The sequence below is a fragment of the Poromitra crassiceps genome (genome assembly GCF_964638095.1).
Source record: "Poromitra crassiceps genome assembly, chromosome: 27".
Taxonomy (NCBI): domain Eukaryota; kingdom Metazoa; phylum Chordata; class Actinopteri; order Beryciformes; family Melamphaidae; genus Poromitra; species Poromitra crassiceps.
In genome coordinates, this window is record NC_139650.1 from 7,652,622 (window position 1) to 7,665,270 (window position 12,649).

The window sequence follows — 12,649 nt, forward strand, 5'->3', positions numbered from 1 at the left end:
AAACAATTGGCAGGATTAACCATCAGCATTAGCCATGAGTTAAATTGCGCCAAAAGTCCTACCTAGTTTTAACACAGCCTCTTTCCCTAAATATAACCCACCAAGATTAAATAAATTAATAATTCCCCCACCCAAATACAGTTTGTAAAATTGAAGCAAATCTCACCTTTTGAGCATTATGCATTAGCATTAACCATTAACCATTAACTATTATTTCCCATTATAGAACCCAGCGAGTTTAAATACACATAATACCCCATAAAACAATTTGTAAAATTAAAATGCTGATGCTGACATTTTCAGCATCAGCACATGCTAAATTCAATAAAAAGTTGTTTAAAAGGGGCGGTGCTAAATTGGACATTGTTGTTTGAAATGGGCGGTTCCTCCATGCTGCAAGTCCCAAGTAAATGACATCACAATCGGACCACTGCTGCTGATTGGGTGGTTGTAATGTGAGTCCTGGACAAACAAGTTTCATCATGATCCAGGAACAACGGTTACTTGGTGAAATCAGATCGTGCGTGTGTGTCCAGTGTAACCAGCCTGACTGAGGTCCTGAAGATGAGTGATTGTGAGGAGGAAGAAGACGGCGGCAGAGCACAGTCTCCAGTAGTCATGTCTATGAAGAGTGATCGATCTAAAGGTCTTCTACCTCCAAAGTTCAGTAATGAACCTGGACCCTCAAAGACAAGGTAAGACTTGTATGGTAAACTGTGATACCAATGAGGCATAGGCAGATTATGACACCCTGCACCCACACACACACACACACACACACACTCAGATTCTCAGATTCATTTATTTAAAGAATGGGACTTTACACATTGATGAACAGTACAGCCGTACAGTAAATATGTCAGGTTGTAGCCCAAGGGCTAGTTTCCACCTGTAGTCCCATGGCAGGTTGGTGTAATCATGAAAGCGAAAGAAAAATTAATAATACAACAAAGATTAAAAGTACAGAAAGTTAGTAAAACCAAAAATGATTAAAACACACAGTTAATAATACCAAAAAAAAAAATTAATAGTATAAAAGGTTAGTAAAACCTAAAATAAATAAAATAAATAAAACACACAGAGCATGCTGCAAAACATGGCAAATGTTAATTGTGATCACATTGTTGGTTTGATCTGAGCCATATTTTCAACTGGCCTTTGAAGGTGGCGAGACTCGGGCATTCTCTGATCGAGGGAGGTAGATTATTCCAGAGAGTGCTTCCCATGAAGGATAGGGTCCTCTGACTAAAGGAGGTTTTTCTAAAAGGGACCTCACAGACCTTGTTCGTAATGGCCCGGGTGACACGGGTCGAATTGGCGGTCGCACGATATTTAATAAAGTCAGCAAGAGGAGGCGGCGCCAGTCCATGTAGAACTTTGTATATTAGACAGGCAGAGGTGAAATTTCTAAAGTTCTCAAAACTTAGCATGCCATATTTACGTATGATATGGCAGTGGTGATGAGAAAAGGGTTTTTTATCTAGTATTTTCAGAGCTTTTTTATAGAGTAGTTCGGCTGGTTTGAGGATGGTTACTCCTGTCAGCGACCAGCTAGTTATACAATAGTTCAGATGCGAAAGGATCATTGAGTGTAAAAATAAAAACGCAGCGTCTGTGGACAGACAGCTCCTTATTTGTCTGAAATTATACAGGTGGAATTTAATTTTTTTGGAGATCATTTTAATGTGATTGCTGAACGTTAAATTGGAGTCCAGCATCACGCCTAAGTATTTAAACTCGTTAACTACTGATAATTCCTCTGACCCCAGGAAAACATTGGAGCACGAAGGTGCAATGTTTTTTTTAGAAAAGAACATACAAACGGTTTTTTTTGCATTCAGCACGAGACAAGATTTAGTTAGCCATGCCTGAATATGAGAGAGAGCTGAAGATAGGACACGTGCCGCCTCCACTGGGTTTTTAGCCCTTGTGAAAATAACTGTGTCGTCAGCATAAAGCTGGACATCTACATTAAAACAGTAATCTGGAAGATCATTAATATACAGGGAAAAGAAAATTGGGCCCAAAATTGACCCTTGGGGGACCCCTACTGGACAGCTCAGGTAAGGGGAGCTGACACCGCCAACCACAGTGCACTGCTCCCGGTGAGACAGATATGATTCAACCCACTTAATGGCCCCAGCAGAAAAATTGAAGCTGGACAATTTAGAGAGGAGCACACTGTGGTTGACGGTGTCGAATGCCCTCTTAAGATCGAGGAACACAGCTCCCACACAACCATCCCTGTCCAAGGAGCCTTTTATTTTCTCCAAGAGCAGGACCAAAGCAGAGTCAGTTGAGTGGTGTGGACGAAAACCAAACTGCATGGGGTGCAAGGGGGTCTGGCTCGTCTCAAGAAATTCTATAAGTTGTTTAGCGACCCATTTTTCAATGATTTTAGAGATTATCGGTAAAATACTGATGGGTCTGAAGTTGTTCATGTCAGATTTATCACCAGCTTTGTAGATTGGGGTAACTGAGGCCAGTTTCCATGCCTTTGGGACGGTTGAGTACTTAATGGATAAATTAACTAGATGCATAATAGGTGGCGCTAATGTCTCTTTATTTAATTTCAAGAAGCTGGTGTTAAGACCATAAACATCTTTAGCCTTAGAGCTGTTCAAAGCACTAATTATGTCAATGACCTCAGGTACAGAGATTTCCTGGATGGTAAAAATTGGTACTCCATTGACTGTAGGGTTATTCACCATATTTACAGAACATGTGGATACGCCAAACTGTTTCGAGATGTCATCAATAGATTTTATGAAGAAGGTGTTGAGTTTTTCAGCCAAGGTGACAGGGTTGCTCACCAGCCGGTTGTCGACATTTAATTCCATAGCTTTAGTGTCCTGTTTCATTTGTTTACCTGTCAATTTGCTAATATTTTGCCAGATCTTTTTGCTATTCCCCCTTGCACTTTCCATAACAGTAACAAAAAAGTTGGCTTTAGCCTTCCTTAATTCAGCAATCACCTTATTTCTAGCTGAGACAAACAATTGTCGGTCAGTGCCTAGCCCAGTTGTAATTGACTTTTTAAGCAATAGGTCCCTGACTTTCATCAGTTTCAAACACGACGAGTTGAGCCAGGGGAGGGAGGTTGAGTTCCTCCTCCTATGGCTCCCTCGTCTGGAGAAACCGAGGATTACATCCTTCAACCTAGAATGAAACATATCGCTGCTGATGTCTGCATCATCACACGTGGTGAGATTATCCCACTCAATATCTTTTAGAGCTCTTGCCAGATTTTGTTCTTCGTTTTTAGGGACAATCATGTTTGTACGGTTATCAGAAGTACTAGAAGTACTAGAGAATGGGTTTTGGAAGCGAGATTTATTAAGTTTTCTGGAGAAGAAAATCGCATTATGGTCCGAGATTCCTGTTAACAGGTTGTGTATTTTAGTAACATTTCTAGGTTTGTTCGAGAAAATTAAGTCAATTTTTGATTGAGATCGATGAGTAATTCTAGTCGGTTGGTCAATTAACTGAGTAAAATTAAAATAATCCATAATTGATTTCAGGCTTTTTCTATCTTTTTTCGCGTCCCAATTTATATTCCAATCTCCAATCAAAATAATTTCTTTTTTGTGGTCACATGATTTAAGGAGCGTCTTGAGATGATCATAAAAATCAATTTTAGCCGAAGGCTTGCGATAGATGCAGACAATCACCAGCGACATTTCATCGGACAGAGAGATATTTACACCAACACATTCTAGACTAAAATCATTGGGCCATATAATCTGGTTGCATTTCAGATGTTCCCTAACATACAAAATTACCCCCCCACCCCTCCCCTGACCCCCCCTATCCCTTCTAAAACTAGTATATCCCGGTAATGAGATAGCAGCTTCTGGTGAGGAGCTAGTTAGCCAAGTTTCAGATATCCCCAGAAAATCAATGTTAGAGTTACATAGCAGGTGTTCTAATTGCTCCCGTTTAGGTAGCATGCTACGGGCATTTAGATGCCCCCCGAACAACCCCCCCTTTTTACATACAGGGTCCCAAATTGTCCTTGCTTGATTTAGTGTCCGAAATATTTTTAAGGATCGATGTCTTTTGATTACAGGGTTTCTGTATTTAGCTAGCTTAGAGGAAAAAGGCAGCCCAGTTCGATGGGCCGCTGCTATGGACCTCTGAGATGCAGGCCGTAGGCCCGTTTGATGGATCGTCTCCGCTGCGCCGCTGGTAGCGGCGCACACACACACACACACACACACACACACACACACACACACACACACACACACACACACACACACACACACACACAATACCGCACTCCCTGTTGCACAACAGGAGATGTTTTGAGATGATGATGATGAGAGAGAGAGGCAGAGTGGTGTGTGTGTGTGTGTGTGTGTGTGTGTGTGTGTGTGTGTGTGTGGGCGCCCGCCCCCATCAACTATGGGACCATTTACGCCTTGCACTGACATGCATTTTCTGTGATCAGATTATAATCTGGTCACAGATTCACCTTCACCTGGCGCATGTTGGTGCCAGGTGTAGATGGCCTCAATCATTTGTGCCCAGCAATGTCTATCCGATTTTACAAAAGATAAGCATTTATTTTATATTATTATGCAGTGTTTTAGTTTTACATAAAATTAATTAGATGAAATAGATCAAATAAAATCAGCCCAGTCTCCAACTTTTTTTTTTTAAATAGCAACGTTTTGGACCAACATTGCTATGTTACAATTTCGTCTCCAAAATTGTAAAATGGTAAAAAAAAATTGGTAGGGTCTCCGACCCCACGGACCCCTCTAACCTCTCCCAGACCCTAGCCCTAAACCTAAACTCTCCCCAGACCCTAACCCTAAACCTAAACTCTCCCAGACCCTAACCCTAAACCCAAAACGTTTATATTTTACAATTTTGGAGCCGAAATTGCAACATAGCAACGTTGGTCCAAATTTTACAATTTTACAATTTTCTGTGAGACTGGGTTGAATAAAATCCATTTTGTTCAATGGCAAAAAACAACAACATATATATATATATATATATATATATATATATATTACCAGATTTTACAATAACACCCCCCACGCCTAAACCTAACATCGGCATTGCGAGCTGTCGGCACTGCGGGTGGTCGGCATAGCGGGTGGACCCCAAAACACTTCATGGTTTTTGCAAAAAACTGCATGGGATTAGCATACAGTGGGCATGTCTGGAAAGGGACACTTGTGGGTACCGACAGAACCCATTCTCATTCAGATATGTTAAGGTGAGAGGTCAAGGGACATCTTTGAAAATGGCTATGCAATTTTTTTCCCTCGCCATAATTTAGCCTATAACTTTCTTTTCTTTCTTTCTTTCTTTCTTTCTTTCTTTCTTTCTTTCTTTCTTTCTTTCTTTCTTTGTTCCTTACACTTTCATGGACAGCATGAAGGAAGCAGAGCTAACAGACTTACTTGTTGTTGAGTGCAGTGACCCTCCTTATTTTTCACATACAGTGTTCACTGTGGGAAAGTTGTCAGTCAGCAAGTTAATGAATTGTGAATTGTAAACTAATAAATAAAATGTGTTGACATAAGGCGATATGAGGATCTGATTCTTATCTCTGATCACAAGGTCCTATTGTTAGAGAAAGCACGGTGATGGCACGGTGGCTCAGTGGTTAGCACTGTTGCCTCACAGCAAGATGGTCCGGGGTTTGAACCCCGGTCCGTCCCAGGTCCTTTCTGCGTGGAGTTTGCATGTTCTCCCCGTGTCCGTGTGGGTTTCCTCCCACCATCAAAGACATGTATGCTAGGGTTAAGATTCTGCTCAGTGCCCCTGACCAAGGCACTGGCTAAAGAACTGGAGTTGGTCCCCAGGCCAGGCGCTGCACTGCAGCTGCCCACTGCTCCTACATGTAGTTCTAAGAAGGTTCCTAGAGGATGGGTCAAATGCAGAGGATGAATTTCTCCGTGGGGATAAATAAAGGATAACGAAACTTAAGCACCAACATACTAATACTAATACTAAAAATAGAAATTATTTTAGCATAATATAGCCGGCATGAAGGAGTTCATACAGTATCTAATCTCATGTCAGGGTGAAGTAGGCTAGTAGTAGTTTCAGATTCCATTTAGATTCCATATTTGTACTTTTTAATTCCATTTTAATTCTCATCTCTTAGCATTTAATTAAATTTTCATCTGAACTTCCATGGCAAATTTGTTCAACTTGAAAAAGACACTTCCTGTGGTGTAAGGTTCACATAAGGTTCGGTGGATTCGCTCTTTGGACTTCCTTCTCCGGCTTCACAGATATCACATATCACATGCTTTAAGGTTCAAACGTTCACATCTTTATTATCCCCGAGGAGCAATCTGTTGTACAGCCAGCAGTAACCATATAACCATCAGACAAAGCCTAGTAGGCCTACTGTAGGTAACACTTTACAGGTTAGCATGACGGTTGGTACCAATGGATGCATTTGGTCCGGTCTTCTAGTTTCATGATGATCAGTATCGTCACTATAGCTTTATAAATGAGCCTGCTACAGCCTCTGAAAGATAGTAATGTCGACCGCTGGACATGTCTTGCAAAAAGGGCACTTATCAGTCAGAGGTTAAAAGGGCAGGGGTTTTGGCACCACCTGGGGTCTACCTGTGCACGTCCCTGTGCGAGTGCAAGCTGGCAATGGCATTTTCATGATTGGATGACTGGCTGTCAGTCACACTCCTCTCACTGGATTTTTTGTTCATGGAGAAGGCACTTACGTTAGTAGTTATTTAAGCATACAGTTATTTGACTTTTGTTTGGTTTGATTTCATTTATTTATATATTTATAATACAATTGTAATTAATTTGTCATACTTTTTGAACAGGTTAAAAAAATTGGTCAATAATATCACTATTAGACAGGTAGGCTACTAATACTGTACCGTCCTTGTCTTTTCTCTTTATAAAGGAAGGTAAGACTGTAGTATCTTGGGCGGGGGGGGGGGGGGGGGTGACTTGAGACTTGGGACTTGACTTGCCTTGACTTGACTTGCAAAAAACAAAATGACTTGGGACTTACTTGAAACTTAGACCAAAGTGACTTTGTCCCATGTCTGCAAAACAGTGCAAGGAAGCATGATGCCAACGAAGCAACCTCTCAGACTGTAAAGCAGATGAAGGAGAATAGAGAGATTCTGCCCATATAAAAGCATTAAACGCACCACCCGCCAACCCCCCAGCCGCCTCGTTCAGGCATTCGTTTATGGAGTTCATGTTGGACCAAGTTAATTATTCTCCATTTTTATAGATCATTTTATGATTAAAAGTAGAGGCTCTTCAATTTTAGTTGACAATGTAGTTTTTTTCAAAACTTTTCCACTCTACATGTTGGAAGTCCCTATGTATGTACGTATACACGCACGTTTTAAGTTAAGTTAATTAGTCCTCACTTTTAGAGATTTTTGTTTTTCTCTCTCATTGGGGGGCTCTACGATTTTAGTTGAACATTTATTTTTCAAAATAACCACTTTGAAACACTTCTTTTTCCCCTTTTTTGATGGAGAATAGAGATAAGCTGACTCCGCCAGATGGGGCGGTATTGAGTTTATGGTAAATGGTAAATGGCCTGCATATAGCGCTTTTATCCAAAGCTCTTTACAATCAGTAGGTACATTCACCCATTCATACACCGATGGCGGCAGGCTACCACGCAGGGTAGACATGCAGAATCTTCGATTTTGGTTGAAAATTTAGTTTTCAAAATTACCTTCGCGTTCAAACACTTCACTTGTTTTTTCCCCTTTTTTGAACAAGTGTTTTCAGATCCACCCCATCTTCTCCCCAATTGTAGCCTACTTGGCCAATGTCTCCTGCTGGTTATTGCTCCACCCCCTCTGCCGTTCTGGGGAGAGTTGTAGACTAGCACATGCCTCCTTCGATACATGTGCAGTGTCATTGCGTGGCAGGATCATGCTACAGTATTCCCCCCAGTTCCCCTCCTCCCCAAACAGGTTGACCAGAGGAGGCCACTTTCAAACACTAGGTATTGTTCTAAAATTGTTATTGTTAAAAAAAAAGAAATAAAAAAGAATTGCATTTTGTGTAACATGAAGACTTTTTTCTTCTTAAATTTGGAATGAATCATGTTGATAACAGATGGTTGTCATGTTCCAGTTGTGTTTCACTAATGTTCAAATGTCACAAAGAGCATTAATACATGGTTACTTATGTTTAATTGTTTTATGCACTCTGTAGTGTTACTTAAGGGATACATCTTTTCTTTTCTTTTTTTTTAAATATTTTTTCCCTGATTTTTTATCCCATTTTTATCCCCCGTTAGTGCTAATTTAATTTATTTATCCTGGTTGCTACTCCACCCTCTGCTGATCTGGGGAGAGCCGAAACTGGGTTCATGCTTCCTCCGAGACATGGGCAGTTAGCCAGCCGCTTCTTTTCACCTGACAGGGGAAGCTTCACCGGTAGGACATAGCACGTGGGAGGTTCACGCTATTCAACGGAGACTAGCTGGGGAGCTATCAGCACGCACACTCACCGGATAAAAAAGTTTTAGGTGCAAGGCACAGGAGTTTCCATAGAGCAGTAGAGAGAAGGAGCCAGCACTCAAAAATGTCCTTTGAGGGTTTTATTCCTGTTTCAAACAATACAACAACTTTAGAATAAGGGTTACAAATAGCATTGATAAATGGTTTAAGTAATGCTTATTCAGCACTCTGATGTGTTTATGAAGTGTTGGTTCATTCACCACCACCCCCAACCCCCCCCCCCCCCCCCTTCCCCCAAGTATAGGCCATTACAATAGACTAGACTACACCACGGGTTGTATATGCACTGGGTGAAATTATATAAACTATAAAAGTTTAACAGTGATATTCTGGCATATTTTTTTTTTAATGCTGATGCTATTTTTTCTTCTTTGAAACACCTCATGCCATTTGATGACATCATGCCATCATGCCAAAATAGGATTGTATTTTCTTCACTCAAAATAAAATAAATGTAAATGTATTCACTGTAAAATAACTATAGAAAATGGTCATCTCTGTGTTGAAGCCCAGACCAGCAGCAGAGACCAGTCTCACCTGCATCTAGTGATGTTTCTATGAAAAGTGACAGGTCTAAAGATGAACCACTCGAATTCAAGAAAGGAGAGTCAAAACCAGAACCAAGGTAAGACAGAATGACAAAAGTGAAAACGACAAAGTAAGACATGTATTTAACCTCAAAGTTCAACAATGTTAGTTTGTCACTGTAAAAACATCTCTGTGTTGAAGCCCCGTCCAGCAGCACAGACCAGTCTCACCTGCATCTAGTGAGGTTTCTATGAAAAGTGACAGGTCTAAAGATGAACCACTCGAATTCAAGAAAGGAGAGTCGAAATCAGAACCAAGGTAAGACAGAATGACAAAAGTGAAAACGACAAAGTAAGACATGTATTTAACCTCAAAGTTCAACAATGTTAGTTTGTCACTGTAAAAACATCTCTGTGTTGAAGCCCCGTCCAGCAGCAGAGACAAGTCTCACCTGCATCTAGTGAGGTTTCTATGAAAAGTGACAGGTCTAAAGATGAACCACTCGAATTCAAGAAAGGAGAGTCGAAATCAGAACCAAGGTAAGACAGAATGACAAAAGTGAAAACGACAAAGTAAGACATGTATTTAACCTCAAAGTTCAACAATGTTAGTTTGTCACTGTGAAAACATCTCTGTGTTGAAGCCCCATCCAGCAGCAGAGACCAGTCTCACCTGCATCTAGTGAGGTTTCTATGAAAAGTGACAGGTCTAAAGATGAACCACTCGAATTCAAGAAAGGACCAGAACCAAGGTAAGACAGAATGACAAAAGTGAAAACGACAAAGTAAGACATGTATTTAACCTCAAAGTTCAACAATGTTAGTTTGTCACTGTAAAAACACCTCTGTGTTAAAGCCCAGTCCAGCAGCAGAGACCAGTCTCACCTGCATCTAGTGATGTTTCTATGAAAAGTGACAGGTCTAAAGATGAACCACTCGAATTCAAGAAAGGAGAGTCAAAACCAGAACCAAGGTAAGGCAGAATGACAAAAGTGAAAACGACAAAGTAAGACATGTATTTAACCTCAAAGTTCAACAATGTTAGTTTGTCACTGTAAAACATCTCTGTGTTGAAGCCCAGTCCAGCAGCAGAGATCAGTCTCACCTGCATCTAGTGATGTTTCTATGAAAAGTGACAGGTCTAAAGATGAACCACTCGAATTCAAGAAAGGAGAGTCAAAACCAGAACCAAGGTAAGACAGAATGACAAAAGTGAAAACGACAAAGTAAGACATGTATTTAACCTCAAAGCTCAACAATGTTAGTTTGTCACTGTAAAAACACCTCTGTGTTAAAGCCCAGTCCAGCAGCAGAGATCAGTCTCACCTGCATCTAGTGATGTTTCTATGAAAAGTGACTGGTCTAAAGATGAACCACTCGAATTCAAGAAAGGACCAGAACCAAGGTAAGACAGAATGACAAAAGTGAAAAAGACAAAGAGATGTATTTAACATCAAAGCTCAACAATGTTAGTTTGTCACTGTAAAAACATCTCTGTGTTGAAGCCCAGTCCAGCAGCAGAGACCAGTCTCACCTTCACTGAGTTATGTTTCTATGAAAAGTGACAGGTCTAAAGATGAACCACTCGACTTCAAGAAAGGAGAGTCAAAACCAGAACCAAGGTAAGACAGAATGACAAAAGTAAAAAAGACAAAGTAAGAGATGTATTTAACCTCAAAGTTCAACAATGTTAGTTGTCTGTCTCTCTTGTAACCGACCTCTGAAAAAAGTAACCGACATTTGTCTCGTCCACCTCCTCCCCTTGTGACCCTAATAACAGTTTGCATACCCTGCCCCCTCTGTGTGTGTGTGTGTGTGTGTGTGTGTGTGTGTGTGTGTGTGTGTGTGTGTGTGTGTGTGTGTGTGTGTGTTTGGTTTTTACCACAGAAGCCAATCTGCACATCCCAGAGGCCAGTCTGCGCAGGGAGATCAATCAGGGAATCTGAAAGGTGAATTTGTAGTGACACTGCAATTCCAAAGCTTCCAAATTTTCAATGTTTGCAGCATTAAATCATTTTGCTTTTGTGTACTAATATGCACATTCCCAAAGAAAATACATATACAGTAACATTCACATTTCAAAGACTTGCCCAGGTTTATTGTTAATAATTAGCAAATGCAATTTTTAGATTGGACGGACAAGCCCGTCTTTATTAGTTAGTCGCTGCAGAATGCCGAAGCAAATCCATTGATAGTGAATGCGCTCCAAATTCAGAAGCAATGCAAAGTAAAAAACGGTAACCCTTTATTTTACAGGTACCCTAGTTACATAATTATGAACTATTTGTAATTACACATGAACACCAAATGTAATTACACAGTAATTACCAATAGTTATAAATGACGTTCATATGTAGTTACATTGTAACAGACCTGTAAAATAGAGTGAGTCTGTTCAACGGTAGTTCATATGTAGTTACATTGTAACAGACCTGTAAAATGGAGTGAGTCTGTTCAACTGTAGTTCATATGTAGTTACATTGTAACAGACCTGTAAAATGGAGTGAGTCTGTTCAACTGTAGTTCATATGTAGTTACATGGTACCGGACCTGTAAAGTGGAGTGAGTCTGTTCAACTGTAGTTCATATGTAGTTACATGGTACCAGACATGTAAAGTGGAGTGAGTCTATTCAACTGTAGTTCATATGTAGTTACATGGTACCATACCTGTAAAGTGGAGTGAGTCTATTTAACTGTAGTTCATATGTATTTACATGGTAACAGACCTGTAAAGTGGAGTTAGTCTATTCAACTGTATAGTTCATATGTATTTACATGGTACCGGACCTGCAAAGTGGAGTGAGTCTATTTAACTGTAGTTCATATGTAGATGCATGCTACCGGACCTGTAAAGAAACTCTGGCCTGGGACAGAGATTGCTAAAACCCAGTGGAGGATTCAAACCACTGAACTTCTGATTGCAAAGCAGGCGGCTTTAACCACCTCAGCCACGAGGGCTTTCCAAGTTTCATGGTGGAGTTTGAGAGGATAACTGTATGTCAGTCAGATGTAGTTGCTGTCACTTCATAGCTTTGTTATTATACACAGAGACTTGGGGGGAAATATTTATACTTTTGTTAGTTGTAGGTATGATTTTGTCCAGAATTCCCATGCAAAAATTATAATAAAAGTATTGTAGGTATAGAGGTAACAGTGAAACTATAATCAAAATAGCCATTCTTCTACATTCTAATTGTTAGCTTATTGTAAATGAGTAATTTCCCCATCAATTTCCCAATTTCTCAATTTGTTGGGGACCCAGTCGAAGCCCCTCAAAGACCCCTTTGGTCACCAGACCCCCGGATCATCTCTGCCCAAAGTCTATCAAGTCTCTGTTTATAATAACAAAGCTAGGAAGTGACAACTGCATCTGACTGACATACAGTTATCCTCTCAAACTCCACTAAGAAAGTTGGGAAGCCCTTGTGGCTGAGTGGTTAAAGCCGCCTGCTTTGCAATCAGAAGTTCATTGGTTCGAATCCACTACTGGGTTTTAGCAATCTCTGTCCCAGGCCGGAGCTTCTTTACAGGTCCGGTACCATGTAACTACATATGAACTACAGTTGAATAGACTCACTCCACTTTACAGGTCCGGTACCTAGTAACTACATATGAACTAC

The 12,649-nt window shown here is 40.5% G+C and overlaps 1 protein-coding gene across 1 annotated transcript in view; it reads left to right on the forward strand.

The window, feature by feature from the left end:
* Nucleotides 1-564: 564 nt before the first annotated feature.
* The window catches only part of LOC310799409 (uncharacterized protein), a gene marked incomplete at both ends in the record, with an annotated part of 33,615 nt that continues 21,530 nt past the window's right edge, over nucleotides 565-12,649 (forward strand). Inside the window, 4 exons of the mRNA XM_083661996.1 lie at nucleotides 565-695; nucleotides 9,231-9,347; nucleotides 9,452-9,568; nucleotides 9,673-9,780. Of these exons, the coding sequence (XP_083518122.1) occupies nucleotides 565-695; nucleotides 9,231-9,347; nucleotides 9,452-9,568; nucleotides 9,673-9,780 (473 nt within the window). The remainder of the gene's footprint in view (nucleotides 696-9,230; nucleotides 9,348-9,451; nucleotides 9,569-9,672; nucleotides 9,781-12,649) is intronic.